This window comes from Aulostomus chinensis, chromosome 3 (assembly GCF_037954235.1).
Source record: "Aulostomus chinensis isolate RoL2024-O1b breed Wild chromosome 3, RoL_Achi_v1.0, whole genome shotgun sequence".
Lineage (NCBI taxonomy): Eukaryota > Metazoa > Chordata > Actinopteri > Syngnathiformes > Aulostomidae > Aulostomus > Aulostomus chinensis.
The window spans coordinates 17,180,081-17,193,150 of NC_141322.1; the positions used below are offsets into that span (position 1 = coordinate 17,180,081).

The window sequence follows — 13,070 nt, forward strand, 5'->3', positions numbered from 1 at the left end:
CCACACACAAAACCTCTCAATATTGCCGTTCAAAAACATTTATGCTCTCTTGAAATTGAGAAAGTCCATACGTGAAAATATTAACAAAAATTTTTTTTTAGGGGTTTAATGGATTTATTTAACAAAACTGAATCATGACAGGCAGAACAAACAGATATTCATCCAGAAAAAAAGGGACGTACCAAGAGATCTGATCAGAAAAAAACAAACGGTACAACATAAGGGCAATAAATGAGATCGTCAAGATCTATAGTTACTTGCCAAACGTACATTTCAGTTGTTTTACAATTTCAAAGTGTTTTATTATATGTTAAGAAGGACATTTTGGTTGATCCCAACAAGCTAAGAGTCAAGCTCTTTTTTTCAATCAAAGATGCATTTTATTTTGACTCTGACATCTACAATTCAGCACCACTCTGATCCCATATGAAAACTCCCGGAGCACATAGAGAACTAAATGTTCTCTTCAACACTCAAGATATGGAGTGTTATCTATTCATATGCTCATAAAAAAATAGGAAGTCATATCATTCAAGTGAATACCAGCAGGAATGCAGAACATCAGTAGAAAAAGTTTTAAGGCCCTCAGTCAGGATTGAGATGGCGCATACAACCGTGTAAATATTCCTTTCATGGATTTACTCTGCATCCAACTCTGAGGGTAAAGAGCTGTGGGGTTTCGAGACATGCTGGTCAAGTCTAGTACTGGTCCGGTCATCGTTGCTGTGGAGAGATGCAGCGAAAGCCGAGATTCGAGGCCGAGCTGTCCGGAGTGTTCTGACTTCGAGCTGCACAGCGGTACCTGTAACAGTACGACTGGAGGAGGCAAAGAGAAGGAAATTAACTATAGACAGATTCATCAGCTCAGCAGGGGAAGTTGGTTATATTTAAAAAACAAAAAAACAACAAAACTCTTCTCTGGTGTCATGTAGCAGGAAGAGAAGAGGAAATAGGAAACAGATGGTATTTCTCCTTTGTAACCCAACAGGTGGTGAGTAATCAAGAGACCCAACTCGCTTAAAAAAAAAGTGCTTTTGTTGTCTAAATTCAATACTTACTGAAAAAAAATCCATTTCTATCTCTGTTGTCACTGAAACAATGTACCCCATGTAGGCTAATTCAACATTTCAAACGTCATTAAGCCATCAGACTGTTGCTTTAACCCTCTAGACATTGAATAAAAGCTTTTGATTCAATATACAGAGATTATTTTACATAAAAATTGTGGTTATTTTTTTTACCTTGTGACACATGTAGGACCCTCCCTTCTTCACTTTGTCAGTGCCTGATGGAGGGCCTTTCTGAAAAATATCAATAAGAAATTTTTTTAAAAGCCATATTTAGGAGACAAATGCATTGGAGTAGTGTGTTATTACTGGGTTGTGTTGTTGCTCTGCGGTGTGATGCACAGTCCACCAGTCTGAGGTCCATTCCCACGCGTTCCCCACCATGTCATACAGACCAAAAGCATTTGAAGGAAAGGACATCACCTGCAGGGGGAAGAGAGTAATGCAGCCTTGAGAGGGTTGACCACCAGAAACACTTGGAACATGAAGAAATGCATGGTTGCAGATATATGTGTGTTCACCAGATTTAAAATATGATTGATGGAACTTTAACTGAAAAAAGTTACACAGAATTTTGTATTTATTCTGGTTTGACAGGTAATTACTCCTGTTTCATTATTTTTATTGCCAAATAATCCATTGAAACTGTACTAAAGTTCAATTAAAAGGGATTTTTTTTCATAATTCACTGATAAACATACGAGTGTAAGAGCTTGCGGGATTGAAGGGAGCATTCCATAACTTTAGAAGGTTTGATTTCATACACTGTATTCCTGATTGATGATTCAAACCTGAGCTTTAAACCTCTACCCTCCAGAGAATGAGAGCAAATAAATATTATCTTGTGGTTATTCTTATATCTCTGGAAGCGGCGAGTTCTTATCGATGGAAATTTTAATTTCCTGTCGATTCTAAAAGAAGTGAGTCAATTATAATGTGATTTATAAGCACAGTCCTCTTTCCGTCTCCTCCTCCCAACCTGAAACATGACAGCTCAACACACCCACACTGCACCCTCTCCATCTCTTACCGGGGATGTTTTGATGTATCCATCCTCTCCAGAGTTATGGTTGGGGAAGTCCCCCTGCCAGATATTGGTATAGTGTTGCCCTTTTGGATTCAACCGGTTTCCCCAGGGGTACAGTCTGTATGTGCAGGGTGCAGAGCGTGTCAGGAATACCAAGATGAAGAGCACATGAGAGGTGTTTGTTTCAAAGTGACACCTTTGATTTGAGGTGAGTACCTGTCTTTCAGGCCGCCCCTGCATGCGTACTCCCACTCTGCCTCTGTAGGAAGCCTCTTGTTGGCCCAGGCACAGTAGGCAACAGCGTCTGCCCAGGACACATGCAGAACAGGATGGTCCAGCCTACACACACACGTGCATGCACACACACACATACACACAAGTGAGCAGGTTAAGGTTTGTGAGGATTCCTTCACTATCAGGGTGTCTTTTGCTGCAGATCATCTCCCACCTGTCTTTGATGTTGGTGTCTGGACCCTCAGGGTGTCTCCAGTTGGCCCCTTTGACTGGGAGCCACCAGGGGGCAGCAGCCACCTTCAGAGTAACAATGACGGTTAACTGATAGTTCACGTTTCTAAATATTCTTAACTCGGTGTGGACTGGATGAGGCGTGCCAGTAAACTGCTATTTCAGGTCTCAAGAACACCCTGCAGCTCCTCCTGAGATATTATTTTCACAAAGAACTGTGTGCCTCCCTCCCCCTGACTAGCTTGCTGGCGCTTGCAGCAGAAAAACATGCCCACAACTTGCTGCTGCCACCACCTGAGGTTACACTTGGCCAGTCAAGAGTCATTGAGGCGTTTTTTTTTTTTGGTTATTTTTTTAAACCCCCAGAGGCCTTTTAGAAAGGAATGGTTTCTGTCTGGCCACTCTACCAGAAGGGTCTGATCAGTGGGGCGCTGCACAGATGGTTGTTCTTTTAGAGGGCACCTGTCTGATGAAGGCTCTTTGTCCTGGATCAGTGTGGCTGCACAGTCATATCTCTACATCCAGGAAGATCATCTGAATAAAACATTCCAAAAACGTTTTTTGGTCTTGTTATTATTAAGTAAGAATTAATTTTGAGTCTGAAACATGAAAACGTGTCAAATTTATGAGGATTGCAGGAGTTATTTTAATTTTCAGAAGAATAAAAACCCACTGAAGGGTAGCATTTCTTATTAGCGCCTCTGTGATACAGTCTAGAGTCGAGCAGCTCCAGCAGCACACAGAATTTCTAAAGTTTTTGGTACAATTTGTCCAATGGAATATGCCGAAACGATTGGTTTTTTTGTTGTTAAATATTTTTACTGATAAATTTCCATCCATACATTCTCTGAAACGTCCATCCAACTGTATACCGGCATACATTCAGCTAATATTAATAACAAAGAAGTGGTTTGATACAACATAAACATGCACTATTCAATATTAACTTTTCTCCGTCGATGTTAACTGAACCTCATATACACTGATATGGTAGTATTTGTGAAGCATATACCGATGACCTTTCTGGCTTCAATATTTTTACAGGCCTGGAAGTGATTACTTTCCAATGTTGAATTTTCCATGACTTTTCCAGGTTTTTAATAAGTTAATGAAACCTGCAGATTGAATTCTTGGTTTCTGGACATATACATAGAAAATGTAATAAAGTATAAAATCATCTTCAAAGACAATAGAAATACACAGTGTACTGCCACTAAATCTTTGTTATTTTTGTTAATGTGTTCTCAGTAAACAGCCAAACATTCCAATCAAGTTTTTGCTGCATTGTTGCATTTTGGATGAGATCAAATCTTGCAGATCTGTGCGTTACTTATTGTGAAGAGCTGAAAAAAAGACAAAAACATAGGAATGCGTGCACCTAACTGTAAAAAAAAAACAAAAAAACAAAACCTTTCCCTTGCACGCGCACATACTTTCACTTCATGACTCAGATGTAAAAGAATTCCATTGGCACTCATGGTTTCCAGTATTTCTCTACTAATGAGTCCGCAGCACCTTCTCAGCCTCATGATCAGGCTGCACATGACAGCTGAGCTGAGGCAGTAAATTTGCTGCTGTCTGGTTTTCGTCCATGGAAGGCGTGCTGTGCTCAGGCCTCTAGCAAACGATGGGTAAACATTGTCAAGGCCTTTAAAATAACAGTCCTATACCTCTTTGTGTCTATCTACAGCCAGAAATGCGTGCAATTCAAGGCTGGTACTTAGAAGGCTTTCAAGCTGAAAGTCGGTGCAAATATTTGACTCTAAAGATATTAAAATTTATCGTATAAAAAATAAAAATCGGTTTAAAAAAAATGTATGAATATATGTGGGCACGTCTGTCCATCATTTAATAATTTCAAGAGGACCATCTCACAGTCTGCAGGGCACATATGTCACTGTTAACACAGGAAAATCTACACTTCCTAAAAAAACTCCCTCAAAATACTCTGCTTGTGTCTATTTTTTCCTTTTCTCCCACTGAGGTTTGCTTACTGCACGACTGTCACGCTAAAGTGAACCTAGCAGCAGGTTACCAATCCCCCCCCCCCCCCCCCCCCCAAAAAAAAACCTACCACAGGAAACATTTATTTGCAGGAAGCAGTGAGTCTGTCCAACTTGCAAAACAGAGCGTGTGAACTTCTCCCCTTGGCCCCGAATGCTTCAAGTTTCCATGGCATACCACAAGTGTCCATCTGTGGGCCACTACATGGTTTTGTGTGTGTGTGTGTGTGTGTGTGTGTGGCTGTGGCTGTTTCTGTTCTTACAGCTTGGGTGATTTGCCTTTTGACACTCTCGCTCAAAATTCCCTCGAAAACAAACGAGTCGCCAAATTTCTCAGCCTAAAAGCACAGGGACAAGGTAATTAAAATCGCAATTTCAATAACAATAAAGAAACAAATACATTTTCACAACACAGATTACATACCTCGGTCGCGTAACCTGTGGCATTGACAAAGCTCTGGAACTGTCTGTTAGTGACCTCCTGGATGTCCATATAGAATGCATCTACATGGACCAGCCTCTGAGGACCCTCGCCATCAGCAGGTATGCCTGGGTCATCTGTTCCCATCAGGAACTCTCCCCCAGGAATCAGCACCATCTAGAAACAGAGAATAAACTTAAATCATCTAAATCTTTTAATTACCAACAAGCAAACAGTCCTATGAATCTCTTAAAGGAACATATAACATTTTTGGCAAAATATGCTTATTTGCCCTCCTCCCTAGAGCCGGACAGGAATACCCAGGGACCCACAGAGACCGGCTGACTGCTTGTTAGCTTAGCATAATGAAAGCTAGTTGATGGAAGTGTCAGCATTCCGTACAAAATTTTCTTCAAAACAGTCTTTGCCTGTATTGATACAACTAGGATTGTGTTTAACATTTGCTATCAAAAATCCTTTTAAAACTTCGAGATATTGTATTTTAGAAGCCTGATCTTGATCTATTTGATGACTTTCTACAGAGCTGAGCAGACATTTTCCACTATCTGTCATTTGGCTAAGCTAACTAGCAGCGGGCTGTGTTTCCCTCACCCCCTGTTGCACACACAGAGGATAGAAGCGTGTCTATCTTCTCTTCTGACTCTGGAGAGGATGGACGATAAGCACATTTCCCCAAAAAGTTGGTGTGTTCCTTTAAACTTGAAGCTTGAAGAAGGTTACAGAATTAAAAAGGATTAAGAATCCGTAAAAAGGCTGGAGACTTAATCTCGATCTCCAAGTGCAAAGATAGATATCGAACCAGACTTGCATGCTGCACACACACATTTGAAAATAAATACAGTCAGTAAACTAATCAGACTAGGAGGCACCTTAAGAAGGAAGATAATTAAGATACTGATTATACCATCACTAACTAATATTTGGATTCTTATATATTACAATGAATGGTAGAATGCTGAAGAAAACAATTATATAGGTGCAACGGAACATCAGAAAATCCTCTGCAATTAAATCTCATTTGAATATTCAATATTTCCTTCTTTCAGTACCCTCCCTGCTGGAGGCGCTCCCCAAAGATATTTTACATTGAACATGAAGAATCAACTCAATTTCCACGGATGTTTCCAGGTTTGACACTTAAACAGAACATCAACTCTTCACAATTGGGAAAACTCTCCATGACATTAACTTTCCTTAAAAAACAGCAACAACAAAACATCTGCTTGACGGAGCTTAATAAGGGATCAAAGAATAAAGCACGCGGTCCCTTCTAGGGATCAGTGAATGCCTCAGACAAACAAGACTGGGATCTATTAATGGATAACGGAGCTCCAATTAAAGCCTGCTCATATTAACCACAACATGCAGTCGCCTCCAGCTGAGTTTAAAATGTTTTTGAAGAAATTACAGTGAAAAGGTCATTAGACTGATTTCCAGCACAAAGCCATCACAGGCCCAGGAAGGAATGGGCTTGAAATCTACTTAAACGAGACAGTGAGGTTTTATGCGTCATCACTGCAGCGCTAAGTTCCTTTACTCCACTGCTGTACTGCACAGTCCTGAGGTACTTGAAGTATTTCCATGTTATGCTATTTTATACCTCCACATCTGACAGGCAAATATCAAACTTTCTACTTCACTTCATGACTACGGCGTCTTTGACAGATGAAGTTTTTTTTATCTACAAAATATGATTTTATGAACGACAATAAAACAAATATCAGGTATGTATCAGGTTGAAACCAGCAGTTTCCAACCTTTATACTTTCTGATACAAAAAGTAGTGTAGTCAAGATTCATAAATTGTCACCAGCATCACTAAATTCCCAGCGTAAATTGAGCAGGTCATAATGTTCAGATCACAAGTCAATAATTACATTATCTCCAGTTAACTAAGACTGTTTTCTTGGGTTAACAGGTCAATTTACCCTGAGAAAACAAAAGGCTAGTCTGTTAATATAACAGCTGAATGAACTTGAGAAATAAGGATGTCTCTATTTTAAAAAAAAATAAAATTCTATCATTACGAACACAATTTACAAAAAAAAAAAAATACTGACCCGAGAATTTATTTGGCAATTTAAAAAAAGCAGGATAAGGCGCCTCACAAAACGACACATGTCAACATACAGGAAAACTGATGGGATGGGACGAATATTGTGAGGGTTTGCATAAATCACTGAAAATGTCAAAATACGACTGAACTGAACTTGCTGCGTATATTTGAGGTTAAAAAAGAAGTACATCACAGTCATCACGCTGATCAATCAAAGGACAAACTGTCCAAACCGTTGCATTCAAAATGACCTTTCCAGTTTACCAGACGGATCTTAGCTTTGGTTAAAATGTTACTATCACATTAAATATAGTTGCCAAGACCTTGTGTTGAAAAAGAAAGCACATACAGTTTTTGTGTCACATGTCTTTTATCTTAATGTTTCCCTTAAACTCAAACAACCGAGAAAATGTGACTTGCAACTGTCCCCACACACCAGCAGCTGCCACACAAGTACCGTCAGCGAATAGAATCTAAGTTCTGCAGTCTGTACGTTTGAGCTGCAGGTTTAAAAGGAAACATCCCAGTCAGGGGGCCCAGGGCCCAGTTTCTCGAGCATCCTTCTGTATCCTGAGAACTGTAACGGCCAGAGGTGGTAGTTGGCTGTCCTACCTGACCCAACACCTTGGTCTCATCTCCCCGAGCCTCGGCCGGACTCTCGTTCACTCCTCTGGAGTATTTACCAGCCGGCTCCTCGGGTGCTGTCCGGTCCACCGGGGCACCCACCTCTCTTCTCAGGCTCTCACAGCCGCAGCTCGCCGCTACCTGCGGGGTAGTGGGTTCCGACCCAGTCCCGCACAAACACGCCTTGTTCACGCAGCTGACGATGAATAAGAAAACAACGCGGCGCAGCATTGTCGCGGGAAGCAGGAGCTCAGGCTGTCATGTTGTTGACACTTTTACTTCCGCAAAAGTCACGTGTCCAGTCAGCTGGTCGTAACTCTTTCCAGCCTGAAGTGGATTTTTTAAAAATATTTTTTTCGATTAATTAACACGGAAATGCGACAGTATCACTGGGCTTGAGGGCTTTTAAACATAATGACATGTTAAACGGTGTTACTCAAAGTTTAAAAAACGCGTAGTGCTGTTTTTTTCTAAAGATATAAATAAGAATTTTAGGCAAAACAAAAATGAAAAAGTCAGGAGAGTGGAAGCGATACTATAACTAGGCTTCCAGTGGAGGTCGACGGGACCACGGGGACATCATTTCCCAGATATCAACAGCACCACCGCTCCAGCAGAGGTGGCAGCGAGCCAGCAGCAGCAGCAGCTCAGTGAACCGCCCGCCGCCACAGACGACACAGCGCTGGAGTGGAGCGGAGCAGCGGCCGGAGCTGTCAGAAACACTGGATTATAACTGCCGCTGACGGCTGGATCCCCACATCGGCCTGGAGGAGACGACAGGAGAGCCGCGGTCATGTTGGGTTGAACATCCGAGCGTTTACCGCAACCGAGGTAAAGTTGGGCGCACAACTTGTACAGTTCCTCCTCATCTTTTCTTTTCGCTGCGGAGAGAAAAAGACTCGTTGTCCTTACATGGCTAACAGATTTCTCCCTGCCTGCCGGACCAGGGTTGTTTGTGGTTTACTCACTGACCAAAAACTGCTTCAGTGACACGACGTGATTGCGGATCAAGATGACAAGCTTCCCACCTAAAGACGCGTTTAAGTTCCACAAGTTAGTTTGTCTGGGAGCTGAGAGGAAGATGAGCACTTTTACTGTGTTACATACTCAGTCAGATCCACCGTTAACTGTTTACCGAACGGTGTTTTTGTGAGAGGCGGTGTTACAAAACCTACAGTATAACGACCTGTTGCAGGTGCACTCCGCTTCCTGTTAGCTTCTGCCCCCAAATCATTAACAATTCACGCCTCAGCAGCCACCAACACAAGCCGCAGCTTCGCAGTAACACTAAACGGCATTTTCCTGCAACATCAATGCAAATGCATGTAGGTAAAGAATGTCTGTTAGTGGGGAAACCCCTCCTGTACGTCCACTCGCATCAGCTACACCGACTTGACCTGCAGGAAGGTTCAACTTGGTCTTAGTCGTACAAAACAAAACAGAATACGAGCCTTTCAATAAAATGTTGATTTAATAAAAACTGTGAAAGTAACATACTATCTTATCAAATAATACTACCAGACAATGATACTGGGAATCTGTTTTCTTTTTTTTTTATGAGAATTTTTAATAACGCTATGTTTCCTTTTGGCCTGTAGACAACCAGCAAGTTTCACTTTTGGCCTACCAAGGTAAAAAAAAAAGAAAAAAAAGGCCCCCACCTGCTTTAATGGCAGTATATTCAGTATTTATCTTATCTGAAATGAAATGAAGGGATGAATGCTCAATAATGATGGGAATCCACTGATAGCATTTGATAGATGATGATGAAGGGAAATTGCGCCCAGTTATGACTTCACAAACCTTGATTTGACCTGTCTAATCCATTCTGAGCCATTGATTTGGATTTTTCATATAAAATACACCAGTGAGAGTAGCGGGACTTGATATGGACAATTAAAAACGAGCCTACTGTGCGAATTCAAAATCTCAGTTGATGCCATATTCCCTAAAGGTCAGATTTAGGTCAAACTACCAGTCTCGTGGTTCTGCCAGTGGTTTGTGCAGACTTAAGAGAGCGTCTTTCTTTGTTATTGTTCCTTTTCAAACACATTGTTATTATTTCAGAATGTGTTTCAATTAAAATGTGAAAAATAAAATGAGACACCAGCCTCCATAATAATCACGCTGCAGTTCAAATATCAGTAAAAAATAATCACTATTACGCAGCTTGGACATGTTTTTTTTCAGCTCTGACAGATTTGAAGTACATCAGTTAAAATCACAGCAGCGCTTCACACTTTGGAGGATTTTACCAGAAACTAGCTTTAATAATGACATCTAGGGAGAAATGATTCCAGGAGCAAGACTGAATATTGAGATTAGTACTCTCAGTCATACTTATAATGTGATTAGAGAAATTTAAAAAAAATGGAGTGAGAGAAATAATATTTGATAATCTGATAGCTCTGAGGAGGCAGAAATGATGCTATGTCCCGATGATCGGTTTTGCCTCATTAAAAAAAAAAAACTTAATAAAATTCAGCCCATTTCTTCCGTGCACGTACTGAAAAGGCAAGATGATAACACGTTAAATACTGGGAACGCAACCTGAGAGCTTTCTACGTCAAGTGAACACTCATTTTTTTTTACTCCTCTCTTTTTTTGTGTGTGTGTAAGTGTTCCTTAGTGTGTGTGTCAAACATGTCGGATAAGATGTCCAGCTTCCTCCACATTGGGGACATCTGCTCCCTGTATGCAGAGGGTTCCACCAACGGTTTCATCAGCACCTTAGGGTAAGTCTGTTCACTGGCTGAACATTAGTTGTGTGGGAGCACTTCACACTCCTGTTCCTCTGGGAGCCGAGGGAAATCACACCAGGAATGGTGAGGACAGTAGAAAGTTTGAGACACGCACAGGCATTCTGGCTTTTTGTACGCTTGTGTGAGAGGCATCAGTACCCGCTATCAGTGACAGAATGGAACGTAGTTGTTAGAGAGAGATAAACAGATGCTGTTCTGCAATTTATCCTACACAACAAAGCTGTAAAAGGCGTAGGAGTACTTTGAAATGGCTGCAACCGACCCCACAGCTGACAGTGCAGGGAGAAAAGAAAATAGAAGGGAGGCAAATGCACACTTAATGATTGAGTGTTTATGTTGTGAATGTGGCGATGGGGAGCAGTGACAGAAATGGAAACATCGAGGTGTTTGCTAATTCCAGTAGCAAAGCTGTCTTTATAAGCTACTAAATCGCCCACGTGGCCCACACAATAACAACAATTTTCCATTGTTTTCTGCCTTCAGTTAAACGATATGCCAGATAAACAGAGCTGATGATCAGGAAGTAAAATTCTTTTTTTTTTTTTTTATGTGATTTGATGCTCTGCCATGAAATCAATACTTCACCCAAAAAGTAGGTTTTCCCTTTTAAATACTCACAGATGGGTGTCTTCAGCTCACAAAGGTGTTTTCTTTACTGCTGCACCCCTTCTTTGTGACTCCAGAATGCAGAAGGAGCCAGCTATCTCTATTTAGCTTGAAGCTAATGGTGACTGATGGCTAACAACAACAAAACCGTTCACAAATATTGTTTTACAAGCTCTTTAGGACAGCATTAGGTGTAATCCACATCTTCTTTATCCAGCTAAACAAACAAACATCAAACTGCGAGTTGATTCAAACCAATGCGTCAGCTGATAGCACTGCTTTGACGAAGTAGCGGACGAGAGGGGTTATATTTTGTTTGCTCATAGCTCAAATCCATGTGTTTATGGATTGGTTTTCATAGAGCTAATATAGCTCGTATAGCTAATGAAGAAACCATGCATTATTGTGGCTGAACCATTTGTAAACAGGTATTTTTGGACCGTTCTCTAGTGTTTGCCACTAGCTTTGAGCTAACTATACGTGGCTGGCTCCTTCTGCATTCTCAAGTCCAATAGTAGAAATGCAGTGGTGAAAGAACTCTTTTGTTAGCTCAAGACCGCTATTTGTGAGCATGTGAAAGGCATACCACACATTTTAAGAGGAGGAAGAAGAAGAGGCAGAAAAATACAAGCTAATCATAATAAGGGCTATTAAGGATATGCATTAGTAGAGCTAACTCCACCCCTTGTACCCACTGCCCCTTCTCGAAAAGCAGAATGACCTATACCAAAGACTGAGTCACTATGGAGATATTGTGGCCTTTCCAGAGTTCCAGCACTACCCACGTCAACACAAACACACACAAAAACACACTCACACACACATGCAAACAGGCATTGTCATGCCAGTTTTGGCCTGAAGCGATCCTCTCCACGCTTAACCACCAACTCGGACGCATTCTTCAGATCATCTGCCCCGGGAGAAAGAAACCATACTGAAAGGAGATGCAACTCTTTCAACATTGTCTTTAGCTCCTGTTCAGTGGCGGTGCATAGAAGGTTGAAACCGTAATTCTTTTCTTCACACTCTATGAATAAGTCACACTTTTTAATCTTCAGCGTGCAGCTTTGTCCCTTGAAGTGCACAGACTGGACGAGTCTGTTTGGACAACTGTAGACATTCCCTGCAAAAAGCCTCAAATGGCGTTCAAATGGATGTGGGATTTGGCCTGTTTCCAGACAAGTGTTATTCTAAGCCAGTAAAAGCTAAATTTGTCCCCAGAAATTCCAGTTTGCCCACAGGTCAACCTCTCTGCAATTATTTCATTATTGTGTGGACTAAATGCTCTGCAACTATGTGAAAACTGTCAGTGAGAATAGGATTAAACAGATATCTTTATTGTGTGTTTATTAAAACAGACCAAAGCTGTCATGTATCACACACAGAGACATACTATAGGTGTGACATTCATTGTGTCCAGATATTTATTATATATAAAGATGTATTAGTCATAAGCAATATCTAAATGGCGCTGGTGGTATTTTGAAGCTCTTAACTTTCACATTTGGTAAGCTTAGCTTGCTGTTTATTGTTGTCCCTATTTTTTTTATCTTTTGCTTAAAGCAGCATCTTAAGAGAAGTGAAAAAAATGTATTGATTTGATGGAATGTAGACTTGTGATCAAATACTATAAAGCCCTGTTAGTGATGCATTCAGGTACTAGAAGCAAGGATGGAATTCTCAGTACAGCAATCATTTGTGATGATGAATATGTTTTGTTAGTTTTACTGAAGGACGCTTTGAGATATAAATTGATTACATTTACGAACGCAAAAGAATCGTACAATTACAGCGATGGTCAACATTCAGCTGCTAGTTGAATTAGAAGTTGACTTAAAATGTCTAACAGCTGCAAAAAACCCAACAAAAAACAACAAAAAACGAATATAAAAAGGAAGGAGAGGAGTGTTTATGTCAGGTTAGGGAAGCCAGAGCGAGTCACAGTTTGTTTTGAATTCAGGGAGTGAGTTTGTGATGGGTGAGGGAATGGAGTTCCACAGGGTTGGGACAGTAATGGT

General features: G+C 40.9%; 2 protein-coding genes across 9 annotated transcripts in view; one reads left to right on the forward strand and one right to left on the reverse strand.

Annotated features, from left to right (window-relative positions):
• Nucleotides 1-11: 11 nt before the first annotated feature.
• sumf1 (sulfatase modifying factor 1) lies at nt 12-8,453 on the reverse strand. The gene is made up of 9 exons (XM_086199147.1): nt 7,673-8,453; nt 4,987-5,160; nt 4,826-4,900; nt 2,543-2,625; nt 2,311-2,433; nt 2,098-2,212; nt 1,377-1,490; nt 1,242-1,301; nt 12-816 (listed from the first exon to the last, which is right to left on the reverse strand). The coding sequence occupies exons 1-9, from the start codon at nt 7,913-7,915 to the stop codon at nt 715-717; spliced, it is 1,089 nt and encodes a 362-aa protein (XP_086055273.1). The 5' UTR covers nt 7,916-8,453; the 3' UTR covers nt 12-714.
• LOC147267944 (inositol 1,4,5-trisphosphate-gated calcium channel ITPR1) overlaps nt 8,318-13,070 on the forward strand; it is a 76,724-nt gene continuing 71,971 nt past the window's right edge. For 4 of the 8 annotated variants that reach the window (XM_086199126.1, XM_086199128.1, XM_086199125.1 and 1 more), the window contains exons 1-2: nt 8,319-8,515; nt 10,304-10,419. In XM_086199126.1, the coding sequence (XP_086055252.1) occupies nt 10,328-10,419 (92 nt within the window). In that variant the 5' untranslated portion in view covers nt 8,319-8,515; nt 10,304-10,327. Of the gene's footprint in view, nt 8,516-10,303; nt 10,420-13,070 lie in introns of all 8 variants that reach the window. The other 4 variants (XM_086199122.1, XM_086199123.1, XM_086199127.1 and 1 more) reach the window with 2 other exon arrangements.